Consider the following 14,519-nt stretch of genomic DNA (forward strand, 5'->3'; position numbering starts at 1 on the left):
GTGATGAAACAGGCCTGTTCTGGAAGAAAATGCCAAGCAGGACCTACATTACTCAGGAGGAAAAGGCACTCCCAGGACATAAGCCTATGAAAGACAGGCTTACTTTGTTGATGTGTGCCAATGCTAGTGGTGATTGCAAAGTTAAGCCTTTATTAGTGTATCACTCTGAAACTCCCAGAGCGTTCAGGCAAAAGAATATCCTCAAGGATAATTTGTGTGTGCTGTGGAGGGCAAACAGTAAGGCATGGGTCACTAGGGAATTTTTCTATAACTGGTTACACCATGCATTTGCCCCCAATGTGAAAGATTACCTAACTCAAAAGAAATTAGACCTTAAGTGCCTCCTGGTGTTAGACAATGCCCCTGGTCATCCTACAGACGTGGCAGAGCGACTTTATGGGGACATGAGCTTCATTACGGTGAAGTTTTTGCCTCCTAATACCACTCCTCTCCTGCAGCCCATGGACCAGCAGGTCATTTCCAACTTCAAGAAACTGTACACAAAAGCTCTGTTTCAAAAGTGCTTTGAAGTGACCACAGACACTGGATTGACTCTAAAAGAGTTTTGGAAGGATCACTTTAATATCCTCAGTTGTGTAAACCTTATAGGTAAGGCTTGGGAGGGAGTGACTAAGAGAACCTTGAACTCTGCTTGGAAGAAACTGTGGCCAGAATGTGTAGACAAAAGGGATTTTGAAGGGTTTGAGGCTAACCCTGAGATGATTATGCCAGTTGAGGAATCCATTGTGGCATTGGGAAAGTCCTTGGGGTTGGAGGTTAGTGGGGAGGATGTGGAAGAGTTGGTGGAGGAGGACAATGAAGAACTAACCACTGATGAGCTGATAGATCAACTTCAAGAGCAAGAGGCCAGACCTGGGGAAACTGGTTCAGAGGAGGGGAGAGAGAAATTGAAGGAATTGCCTACTTCAAAGATTAAGGAAATGTGTGCAAAATGGCTTGAAGTGCAAACCTTTTTTGATGAAAATCACCCTCACACAGCTATTGCAAGCCGTGCTGGTGACTATTACAATGACACTGTTGTGAAACACTTTAGGAAAGTCATAAAGGAACGAGAGGTACAGGCCACTATGGACAGATATCTTGTGCGACAGAAGTCCAGTGACTCTCAAGCTGGTCCTAGTGGCATTAAAAGAAGAAGGGAAGTAACCCCAGAAAAGGACTTGCTACCTCAAGTCCTAATGGAAGGGGATTCCCCTTCTAAACACTAACACTCTCTCTCCCCTCCTCCCATCCCATCAATCATCACCAGATCTTCAATAAAAGTAAGTGTCATGTAATTGTGCATGCCTTTTTCAGTTTGTGTGTACTAAAATTAACATTTTTTTGTGGTAAAAAAATTTTTTTTTAATACTTTTGGGTGTCTTGCACGGATTAATTTTATTTCCATTATTTCTTATGGGGAAAATTAATTCGCATAGCGAACATTTCGCATAACGAACAGCCCTCTTGCACGGATTAAGTTCGCTATGCGGGGGTCCACTGTATATATATATATATATATATATATATTTATTATTATTATCACACTGGCCGATTCCCACCAAGGCAGGGTGGCCCGAAAAAGAAAAACTTTCACCATCATTCACTTCATCACTGTCTTCCCAGAAGGGTTCTTTACACTACAGTTTTTAAACTGCAACATTAACACCCCTCCTTCAGAGTGCAGGCACTGTACTTCCCATCTCCAGGACTCAAGTAAGGCCTGCCAGTTTCCCTGAACCCCTTCATAAATGTTACTTTGCTCACACTCCAACAGCACGTCAAGTATTAAAAACCATTTGTCTCCATTCACTCCTATCAAACACGCTCACGCATGCCTGCTGGAAGTCCAAGCCCCTCGCACACAAAACCTCCTTTACCCCCTCTCTCCAACCTTTCCTAGGCTGACCCCTACCCCGCCTTCCTTCCACTACAGACTGATACACTCTTGAAGTCATTCTGTTTTGCTCCATTCTCTCTACATGTCCGAACCACCTCAACAACCCTTCCTCAGCCCTCTGGACAACAGTTTTGGTAATCCCGCACTTCCTCCTAACTTCCAAACAACGAATTCTCTGCATTATATTCACACCACACATTGCCCTCAGACATGACATCTCCACTGCCTCCAGCCTTCTCCTCGCTGCAACATTCATCACCCATGCTTCACACCCATATAAGAGCGTTGGTAAAACTATACTCTCATACATTCCCCTCTTTGCCTCCAAGGACAAAGTTCTTTGTCTCCACAGACTCCTAAGTGCACCACTCACTCTTTTCCCCTCATCAATTCTATGATTCACCTCATCTTTCATAGACCCATCCGCTGACACGTCCACTCCCAAATATCTGAATACATTCACCTCCTCCATACTCTCTCCCTCCAATCTGATATTCAATCTTTCATCACCTAATCTTTTTGTTATCCTCATAACCTTACTCTTTCCTGTATTCACCTTTAATTTTCTTCTTTTGCACACCCTACCAAATTCATCCACCAATCTCTGCAACTTCTCTTCAGAATCTCCCAAGAGCACAGTGTCATCAGCAAAGAGCAGCTGTGACAACTCCCACTTTGTGTGTGATTCTTTATCTTTTAACTCCACGCCTCTTGCCAAGACCCTCGCATTTACTTCTCTTACAACCCCATCTATAAATATATTAAACAACCATGGTGACATCACACATCCTTGTCTAAGGCCTACTTTTACTGGGAAAAAATTTCCCTCTTTCCTACATACTCTAACTTGAGCCTCACTATCCTCGTAAAAACTCTTCACTGCTTTCAGTAACCTACCTCCTACACCATACACTTGCAACATCTGCCACATTGCCCCTCTATCCACCCTGTCATACGCCTTTTCCAAATCCATAAATGCCACAAAGACCTCTTTAGCCTTATCTAAATACTGTTCACTTATATGTTTCACTGTAAACACCTGGTCCACACACCCCCTACCTTTCCTAAAGCCTCCTTGTTCATCTGCTATCCTATTCTCCGTCTTACTCTTAATTCTTTCAATAATAACTCTACCATACACTTTACCAGGTATACTCAGCAGACTTATCCCCCTATAATTTTTGCACTCTCTTTTATCCCCTTTGCCTTTATACAAAGGAACTATGCATGCTCTCTGCCAATCCCTAGGTACCTTACCCTCTTCCATACATTTATTAAATAATTGCACCAACCACTCCAAAACTATATCCCCACCTGCTTTTAACATTTCTATCTTTATCCCATCAATCCCGGCTGCCTTACCCCCTTTCATTTTACCTACTGCCTCACGAACTTCCCCCACACTCACAACTGGCTCTTCCTCACTCCTACAAGATGTTATTCCTCCTTGCCCTATACACGAAATCACAGCTTCCCTATCTTCATCAACATTTAACAATTCCTCAAAATATTCCTTCCATCTTCCCAATACCTCTAACTCTCCATTTAATAACTCTCCTCTCCTATTTTTAACTGACAAATCCATTTGTTCTCTAGGCTTTCTTAACTTGTTAATCTCACTCCAAAACTTTTTCTTATTTTCAACAAAATTTGTTGATAACATCTCACCCACTCTCTCATTTGCTCTCTTTTTACATTGCTTCACCACTCTCTTAACCTCTCTCTTTTTCTCCATATACTCTTCCCTCCTTGCATCACTTCTACTTTGTAAAAACTTCTCATATGCTAACTTTTTCTCCCTTACTACTCTCTTTACATCATCATTCCACCAATCGCTCCTCTTCCCTCCCGCACCCACTTTCCTGTAACCACAAACTTCTGCTGAACACTCTAACACTACATTTTTAAACCTACCCCATACCTCTTCGACCCCATTGCCTATGCTCTCATTAGCCCATCTATCCTCCAATAGCTGTTTATATCTTACCCTAACTGCCTCCTCTTTTAGTTTATAAACCTTCACCTCTCTCTTCCCTGATGCTTCTATTCTCCTTGTATCCCATCTACCTTTTACTCTCAGTGTAGCTACAACTAGAAAGTGATCTGATATATCTGTGGCCCCTCTATAAACATGTACATCCTGAAGTCTACTCAACAGTCTTTTATCTACCAATACATAATCCAACAAACTACTGTCATTTCGCCCTACATCATATCTTGTATACTTATTTATCCTCTTTTTCTTAAAATATGTATTACCTATAACTAAACCCCTTTCTATACAAAGTTCAATCAAAGGGCTCCCATTATCATTTACACCTGGCACCCCAAACTTACCTACCACACCCTCTCTAAAAGTTTCTCCTACTTTAGCATTCAGGTCCCCTACCACAATTACTCTCTCACTTGGTTCAAAGGCTCCTATACATTCACTTAACATCTCCCAAAATCTCTCTCTCTCCTCTGCATTCCTCTCTTCTCCAGGTGCATACACGCTTATTATGACCCACTTCTCGCATCCAACCTTTACTTTAATCCACATAATTCTTGAATTTACACATTCATATTCTCTTTTCTCCTTCCATAACTGATCATTTAACATTACTGCTACCCCTTCCTTTGCTCTAACTCTTTCAGATACTCCAGATTTAATCCCATTTATTTCCCCCCACTGAAACTCCCCTACCCCCTTCAGCTTTGTTTCGCTTAGGGCCAGGACATCCAACTTCTTTTCATTCATAACATCAGCAATCATCTGTTTTTTGTCATCTGCACTACATCCACGCACATTTAAGCATCCCAGTTTTATAAAGTTTTTCTTCTTCTCTTTTTTAGTAAATGTCTACAGGAGAAGGGGTTACTAGCCCATTGCTCCCGGCATTTTAGTCGCCTCATACGACACGCATGGCTTACGGAGGAAAGATTCTTTTCCACTTCCCCATGGACAATAGAAGAAATAAAGAAGAACAAGAGCTATTTAGAAAAAGGAGAAAAAAACCTAGATGTATGTATATATATATGCATGTGCATGTCTGTGAAGTGTGACCAAAGTGTAAGTAGGAGTAGCAAGATATCCCTGTTATCTAGCGTGTTTATGAGACAGAAAAAGAAACCAGCAATCCTACCATCATGCAAAACAGTTACAGGTTTCTGTTTCACAGTCATCTGGCAGGACGGTATATATATATATACAGTGGACCCCCGGTTAACGAACTTTTTTCATTCCAGTAGTATGTTCAGGTGCCAGTACTGACCAAATTTTTTCCCATAAGGAATATTGTGAAGTAGATTAGTCCATTTCAGACCCCCAAACATACATGTACAAACGCACTTACATAAATACACTTACATAATTGGTCGCATTTGGAGGTGATCGTTAACCCTTTGACTGTTTCCGACGTATAAATACGTCTTACGAGCCAATGTTTCTGACGTATTTATACGCATAAATTCTAGCAGCTTCAAATCAAGCAGGAGAAAGCTGGTAGGCCCACATGTGAGAGAATGGGTCTCCATGGTCAGTGTGCACCATATAAAAAAAATCGGGGAGCCAGTGGTGCATTGTGGGAATGCCATTTCAGTTGTCCTTTTTCAGCATGTCTAGCGGTAAGAAATATGTGATTCCCCAGCAAATCTGGGACTCTTCTCTTCCCAAGTGATGCTCTAACACAGATGGAAGTGTCAGTGAAGATCAATTTCATGATTTGGAGGAGTTTGAGACCAAAAGCAATGGAGGAGGAGGAGGGGAGGAAGAGGAGGAGGAGGAGGAGGAGGAGGAGGAGGAGGGAAGGAAGAGGAGGAGGAGGAGGAGGAGGAGGAGGAGAAGAGGAGGAGGAGGAGGAGGAGGAAGAAGAAGATGTAATAATATTGTTCCCTTGAAGCAAGAAAAAAAAAAGTCCACCCCATGACAGTGACAAGATAAGGGGAGATAACATCTGATAAGAGCTGACTTTGATGAGCATAAAGGAGGGTAATATTACATGACCATCGCCCTCCCTTTGTTTTTGCTGGTACACAAACATTTCTGTCTGTCTATTTGTCTGTCTGTCAAGCTCCCTGTCTGTCCATCTAGCTCTCTGTCTCAGAGAGAGCCACAAGACTGTGTCATCACGTTTAATCACATCTTCAAGCAGAGTATAGCACTTTGTCTGGATTTCTTGGGTTATCCTAGGTAATTTACACTATGTATACTTGTATTTATGTGTACCTGTGAGACAGAGATAGGCAGACAGATAGAAAGAGAGACAGATTGAAAGATATAGAATGAGGGAGAAAGATAATTAGATAGAATGGAGGAGGGGAAGCAGCATCCGACCCCATTGTTTTGACAGGCGGGAGGGGTAATGACTAATGAGACAATATGTCACTTTGACAGCTGCCGACTTCTGACTCAAAACAATTATAAGCCACACACTCGCACACAAGACAAGGAGGAGGAGAAGGAGGAGGAGGAGGAGAAGGAGAAGGAGAAGGAGAAGGAGGAGAAGGAGGAGGAGGAGAAGGAGGAGAAGGAGGAGGAGGAGAAGGAGGAGGAGGAGAAGGAGGAGGAGGAGAAGGAGGAGGAGGAGAAGGAGGAGGAGGAGAAGGAGAAGGAGGAGGAGGAGAAGGAGGAGGAGGAGGAGGAGGAGGAGGAGGAGAAGGAGGAGGAGGAGAAGGAGAAGGAGGAGGAGGAGAAGGAGGAGGAGGAGGAGGAGGAGGAGGAGGAGGAGAAGGAGAAGGAGGAGGAGGAGAAGGAGAAGGAGGAGGAGAAGAAGGAGGAGGAGAAGGAGGAGGAGAAGGAGGAGAAGGAGGAGGAGGAGAAGGAGAAGGAGGAGAAGGAGGAGGAGGAGAAGGAGGAGGAGGAGAAGGAGAAGGAGGAGGAGGAGGATGATTGTTTGTTTGTTTTTGTAAACAAGTTTTGTAAACAATATATTGATAATTATGTTTGTGTGCTTATTGTGTTGTATACAATGAGTGTATATATATACATTGCACCTTACTTTGGTCTCATAGGCCACATAAGTTATGTGAAAAAATAAAATAGTGAAAAAACAAAAAACCTTCAATTACAAGTAAACTAAAGTTTACCGGGTGAGCGGCAGTCGCCGCTGTTGCCATACGCGGCTCATTTTCTGCAAACTTCACGGCTCTATATCTCGGTAAGTACCGATGGCAAAAATTTTTTTTTTTTGGACTAAAACACTCAGAAAAATAATCTTAACATTTTCATAAGAAAAAATAATTTTTTTTTTTTGAATATTTGGCGACATAGAATGACAGTTTCAGAGAGGGGCCTGAAACAGTCAAAGGGTTAAGCGGGGGTCCACTGTATATACAGTGGACCCCCGCATAACGATTACCTCCGAATGCGACCAATTATGTAAGTGTATTTATGTAAGTGCGTTTGTACGTGTATGTTTGGGGGTCTGAAATGGACTAATCTACTTCACAATATTCCTTATGGGAATAAATTCGGTCAGTACTGGCACCTGAACATACTTATGGAGTGAAAAAATATCGTTAACTGGGGGTCCACTGTATGTATATATATATATATATATATATATATATATATATATATATATATATATATATATATATATAATATATATATATATATATATAATTTATTTATTTAACAAGTCGGCCGTCTCCCACCGAGGCAGGGTGACCCAAAAAGAAAGAAAATCCCCAAAAACAAAATACTTTCATCATCATTCAACACTTTCACCTCACTCACACGTAATCACTGTTTTTGTAGAGGTGCTCAGAACACAACAGTTTAGAAGCATATACGTATAAAGATACACAACATATCCCTCCAAACTGCTAATATCCAGAACCCCTCCTTTAGAGTGCAGGCATTGTACTTCCCATTTCCAGGACTCGAGTCCGGCTATACAAAAATAACCGGTTTCCCTGAATCCCTTCACTAAATATTACCCTGCTCACACTCAAACAGATCGTCAGGTCCCAAATGCCATTTGTCTCCATTCACTCCTATCGAACACGCTCATGCACGCCTGCTGGAAGTCCAAGCCCCTCGCCCACAAAAACCTCCCTTACCCCTTTCCTTCCAACCTTTTCGAGGACGACCCCTACCCCGCTTTCCTTTCCCTACAGATTTATACGCTCTCCATGCGGTAGACAGCAACCGCCCAGGGAGGTACTACCGTCCTGCCAAATGAGTGTAAAACGAAAGCCTGTAATTGTTTTACATGATGGTAGGATTGCTGGTATCTTTTTTTTTCTGTCTCTTGAACATGCAAGGTTTCAGGTACGTCTTGCTACTTCTTCTTGCACTTAAGTCACACTACACATATATGTTTAAGCATATAGTATATACACGCCCCTCTGGGTTTTCTTCTATTTTCTTACTAGTTCTTGTTCTTGTTTATTTCCTCTTACTTCCATGGGGAAGTGGAACAGAATTCTTCCTCCGTAAGCCATGTGTGTTGTAAGAGGCGACTAAAATGCCAGGAGCAAGGGGCTAGTAACCCCTTCTCCTGTATACATGTACGTATATTACTAAATGTAAAAGGAGAAGCTTTCGTTTTTCCTTTTGGGCCACCCCACCTCGGTGGGATATGGCCGGTGTGTTGAAAGAAAGAATATAGAGAGAGAGAGAGAGAGAGAGAGAGAGAGAGAGAGAGAGAGAGAGAGAGAGAGAGAGAGAGAGAGAGAGAGAGAGAGAGAGTAAGAGAGAGTAAGAGAGAGAGAGTAAGAGAGAGAGAGTAAGAGAGAGAGAGTAAGAGAGAGAGAGTAAGAGAGAGAGAGTAAGAGAGAGAGAGTAAGAGAGAGAGAGTAAGAGAGAGAGAGTAAGAGAGAGAGAGTAAGAGAGAGAGAGTAAGAGAGAGAGAGTAAGAGAGAGAGAGTAAGAGAGAGAGAGTAAGAGAGAGAGAGATAGATAGATAGATAGATAGATAGATAGATAGATAGATAGATAGATAGATAGATAGATAGATATGGATGGATGCAGTCACTGTATTTACAGTACTGTACTTATTGGTAGCTACAGGAGCAGAGTTGTGTTCATGGTCTATCATCATCATTATTGATAAGTTCCTCACATAATTTATTAGCCTCTTAACCCTTAAACTGTCCAAACGTAGATCTACGTTTGCTCACGTAGCGCTCCGAACGTAGATCTACGTTTTTTTTGTTTCTTATGGAGAATATCAAGGTCGGAGCGCTACACGCGCAACCGTAGATCTACGTTTGGACAGTTTAAGGGTTAAGGGATGTTACTTGATGCTTATGAGGGGCTCTTGATTTCAGGAATTTGACCTCTGCTCCCCATCCTTGGATTCAGTGTGAATATCACTCATTCAGCTAGGTGATGTAAGACCCCTACAGGTTTAGCCCTCTCCCATGAATGTAATAATGGTATTTTTGAAAAGTTTCCAGTGGCTATAGCACTTCAGTTTAACCCTCTTATTTGTAAAGACACATTTCCCAGTATCGTTCTGCTCCCTTTATCTTGTTATCCCTGTTGAAGGTACTAAAAAACTTCCTTATCTATTCTTTCATTATCTTTTATAACACTGAAAAATAAAAAGGCACAATATCATAACTGGAACAGTACACAAATAACCTGCACATAGGGGAAAGAAGCTTATGACTACGTTTCGGTCAGACTTGGACCATTTACAAAGTCACACTGACACAAAAGAGTGAATGAGCCATTATATATAGGTGAGGGGGACAGGGACAGGACAGAGAGGAAGAAAAAGAAGTAGTAGTAGTAGTAGTAATGCAGGTAGTGAAAGTAGTAGTGGTAGTAGAAAGTAGGGAGAGTAGTTTTAATGGCATGAGATAGAAAGGGAGTGAAAGGAAGAAATAGTAGTAGTAATAGAGGTAGTCATAGTAGTGTATGTCATACGTCATACACTAGTGGACTTTTCACCAATGACACCGTCTCCAACTGCTTTGCTTCGTTTGTCTGCAGAATATAAGCTTTTTTTTGGCACGTGTGCTACACTTTTTTTAAGATTATTGGACTGAACACATCATCTCCACTGTTCTTCTCTGTATTGGACTAATGAAGCCACTAGTTGGTGAAATACTTCCACAATAAAGATATCCAAATGTTGTAACAGTGTCTCATTCATCAGTTTGTTGGTTTTCTAAACCATTTATATTCTGTGTAGGATGCTAAGGCAGGTTGTTGAGCAGGAGGATTGGAAAGATTCCTCAAGGGAGTGATGTGACACCACTCCGGTACCAACCCCTCTTTTATTCCTCCTTCCTAATATCTTTCTCTTTTTCCTTCCTTTCTTCCATCAATACTGGCTTGTTACCCTCATACTTTTTTGTTAAAGGTTTGTCAGCTTGAGCTGCAAGACTGATGTAAGGTAATGAGAATGTTGTGCAGCATCCCACTCTGGGTATGATAGTTTTCGAAGTTCGAAATATTTATTTCCAGCAGGGCTGGAGTTAGGTTAACATGGAAATGACCATCTTTTGTTAGCCTATCAGTTATACTTGGAGAAGTTTGATCTTTCTTAAAACTACAGGTTTTAAGCAATGTTGTGTGCCATACAAGAATTTGTAAAATAGTTTATAACAATAAAGGACATAGTTTGGTCTAACACAAAATTTATTCTATGGATTCCTATTGGCATTTGTCTTCCATCAGCTTTTCTCTGTTCTTTGTTTCACTGTGGTTTCCTTGTTAACATTGTTGTTGAATGTGGGAGAGAAATGTCTGCATTTTGAAACGAGAGAAATTGATTGATTGTATGTAATGGCAGGTGTGGACAGAGGAGCAGCCACCAGGTCACGTATCACCCCGGGCAGTGAGAAAGAGTTCCACAATTTTAACTATGAGAGTGACTTCGAGGCCGATGAAGAGGTAAGCTGTGCCACTTTTGTAGTCTATATCTCTGCTGGTGTACAAATAACATCACAAGTTGTTTGTTTCCATTTAACTGACATATACCACATGAACGTAATGAAACAAGGCACAAAATATATTTATTCAAGAGCTAATTTAAGGGTGTAAGGCAACATTTTTACCATATTAGAGTCCTTGCATTTTTATCTAAGAACATGATCTTTTTATTTATAGTGAACCCCAGGGCACACTGCAATGATTTCTTCTCCTGTGGGTGAACCTACTAGGGATGCTTCACAATTATTCACCCCAGATTAAGATTTTTTTTTTTTTGCCCTTTTTCACAAATGATTATTTTTTTTTTCATTGCTATAGAATACATAAATTGTAATTTTTGTTTTTAATGAATCAAATTATTTGGCTTTGTGTTATGCATAATTATAGCCTTGATGTTGGTGAGGGAATTGGACCTGTCCTCCCCTTCCTTAGATCAAACCCAGTTGCCCCTCATTCTCTCAGGCACTATATAACCCCTATGGGTTTAGCACTCCCCCATGAACATTATAATATTTGTAATAATCATGTGTTTGCTGCATCCCTTGTAGAATTTTAATTTAACAATCTGTAAAAGTATATGTAAATTTGAACCTATAAACTTTTTTACCTTTCTCTTTTTACTACTAATAATGTAAGAAGTGCATTGGACTCACTTTTGCACTACAAAACATGTAAATAAAATGATCCCTTTTGTGACATGCCAGGATCCCAACAACATCACACTGGCTAACACAACACTGACTAAAATGAAACTGCTGAGGAAGAAGCAGGAGCACCTGAAGGAGATTGAGCGTCGGCGGCAGGAGCGGGACAACAGGCGGACACAGGAGGAGCGAGCAAGGAAGTACCGCCAACTGGAGATCCAACACAGCCAGAGCTCCCTCCAACCTTCCAGAGCAGACAGTGGAGACTCCAGCCTAGGTATGTACTGGGCAGGGGCATTGATGGGGTTATGGTAGGGATGGAGTATGGTATTGTAAGTACATACAGAGATGGAAGGAGAGAAGGAAGGATGGAAGGGCTGAAGCAAACAAAGCATGAGATAAAAAAATAATGAATCTATTGTCTTCTTTGCTCAGTTCATTTGTATTAGAAAATTTCAACTGGGACTAATTCATAAAATTGCATTTTTATATTCAAAATTAACGGAATCTTACAAATGGTATGGAAGCCAGCACAACCTACAATGACTTTGCAATCATTGTAGGTCATGCAAAGCACCACAACTGCCTAGTCCTCCCTAACTTCCACCATAATCTTCTGTACTAGCTGTCTATAATTGATGATTGGCATGGTGAGCTTGTTTATGCAATTTTAATTATTTTAACATTTCTTAACCAAGGTTCATTAGTTTTCCTATGTAAGTACAGTAAGTGTACAGTAATTGTATTACCCTTCATTTACTGCTTTGAAAGCAAAAAAAATATTTACACTCACAAGATCAAGAAAAAGTCCATTTTCAATTTCAGTGTATTACAACAATATGGTAAAAGATATGAAAATGCAATTCTTCATATACATACTCTAATTATTGTAACATGAGGTTCCATCAGATGGATTGTGCATGATGGCCCCCTTCCCATGCTCCCTTATGCTTCTTTTTGTAAGGGTTTGTGAAGAATTATGTTTCCCAGATGACAGTAGCTGACATTAAAATACTTTATACAGTCCTCCATCACAAATCCGGCATCATTGGGACCTGTAGTGTGCCGGATTACTGAGTTTGCCGAATTACAGAGTGGTTAGGTTAGAATACACTTAATAAAATTAACCAACTTGACTTACACAGTTCATTGAACATTGGCAAAAATCGAACATTTCCGCTACTTTCAGCTCAATTTCAAGGTACTTTTCATTATGAAAGCAATCAAAATCATGTCTATTTCTGTAATATATCTTCCATTCTATCAAATGAGTCCAAAAATTGAGAATACAACCATAAAAACCATACGAAAATATACTGCAAAGAGGCGGCTAATGGCTGAGAAGTGAACTCCCTTATTTACCGTCCGTCTTTTTTATTTTTGTTGTACGTTAAGAAGCATCTTTCCATCATACATTGCCCAAGTTTCAATGAGATAGCCCAACAAACAACCGAGAAAAAAAATATTTACCAAAAATCATATATGGCATGCCCAAGCCAGGTACTGGAAATAAGTCACTTTGTCTGACTTTTCTGGGTTATCCTAGGTTCTCTATACATACACTGCTATGTATGATAATCTATATAACTATATTTGTGTATACCTAAATAAACTTATTTACTTCTAGTCTGTCAACTGAGTACAAGAAACCGCCCATTCACTTATTTCAACTTCCCAATAAAGTGGTCAGAAATTGGCAATTTGGCCAATTTCACACAAATTTCAACAGATGCCAATTTCAAAATAGGATCCAGAATAAACAATGCAGACATTCCTGGCACTAAAATAACATTTTCTCTGTTCATTAGTCACGGCTACAGGCCCCTCTTATATTACTCTTGCTTACCATTTGGAATTTTTATTCACAAAAAAATAGAAGATTTACTGTTATGCACACTACTGCATTATTATAATAATTGTATAAATAATGTCAATCCATTCTTGACTCCATATTGGAATTTAGACTGGCAGGCGGACAGGTATTGGACAGTGATGTCATTTGTTTACTCTTGCGCTTCGCTAAAGAATAGAACATTTTCGCTACTGTGAGCGCAATTTCAAGGTTCTTTTCATCATGAAAGCAATCAAAATCATATCTATTTCTGTAATATATCTTTCATTCTATCAAATGAGACTGAAAAAACGAGAATATAACCATAACAACCATACAAAAATATACCGCTAAGCGGCCACTAATGGCTGAGAAGTGAACTCCGCTATTTATGGTCTGATTTCTTTCATTTTTGGTGTACGTGAAGAAGTGTCTTTCCATCATACATTGCCCAAGTTTGAATAAGATAACCCAACAAACAACTGAGAAAATAATAATAATATAATAATAATAATATCTTTATTTACTACACGTACATGTACAAGGTATACAGGCCTAGCTGACATCAGTGACATACTACTGTATAGAAAGGCACTTGTTATGCTGAGTATTTCAAGAAAATTAGGTCAGTGTCCCAGGATAACACCCACACCAGTCGACTAACACCCAGGTACCTATTTACTGATGGGTAAACATAGACAACAGGTAAAGTAAAAGGACACATGTGCAACTAATGTGACATTTTATTGTGGCAACGTTTCACTCTCCAGGAGCTTTATCAAGCCGTTACGGCTTGATAAAGCTCCTGGAGAGCGAAACGTTGCCACAATAAAATGTCACATTAGTTGCACTTGTGTCCTTTTACTTTATATATTGTCGGTAATTCTACCAACATTATTACATAGACAACAGGTGTAAAGAAACACGCCTAATATTTCTACCCTGGCTGGGAATCGAATATTTACCAAAAATCATATACGGAGGGCCCCGCTTTACGGCGTTTCACTTTACGGCGTTCCGCTAATACGGTCATTTCAAATTATGACCAAAACTCGCTATACGGCTCCCCCCACCTGACTTTCTAATACGGTCACCGTGCCCCACCCTGTTTGTTTACATTCTTCGTGAGCTCAGTAAGCACTAAGTCTCTCCATTTTGTCTGGAAACTTCAAAATTTCAAATGTTTTTAAAAGTTATTTCATATTTTATATATACTCTGATAATTATACTTATGTATACCTGTACCTAAATAAACTTACATACTGTGCTGGC

The 14,519-nt window shown here is 40.3% G+C and overlaps 1 protein-coding gene across 4 annotated transcripts in view; it reads left to right on the forward strand.

Moving 5' to 3' along the window:
* The window catches only part of LOC128685596 (TOG array regulator of axonemal microtubules protein 1), a 398,406-nt gene that overhangs the window by 335,920 nt on the left and 47,967 nt on the right, over positions 1 to 14,519 (forward strand). For all 4 annotated transcript variants that reach the window (XM_070087883.1, XM_070087884.1, XM_070087885.1 and 1 more), the window contains 2 exons: positions 10,633 to 10,733; positions 11,477 to 11,693. In XM_070087883.1, the coding sequence (XP_069943984.1) occupies positions 10,633 to 10,733; positions 11,477 to 11,693 (318 nt within the window). The remainder of the gene's footprint in view (positions 1 to 10,632; positions 10,734 to 11,476; positions 11,694 to 14,519) is intronic.

This window comes from Cherax quadricarinatus, chromosome 23 (genome assembly GCF_038502225.1).
Source record: "Cherax quadricarinatus isolate ZL_2023a chromosome 23, ASM3850222v1, whole genome shotgun sequence".
Lineage (NCBI taxonomy): Eukaryota > Metazoa > Arthropoda > Malacostraca > Decapoda > Parastacidae > Cherax > Cherax quadricarinatus.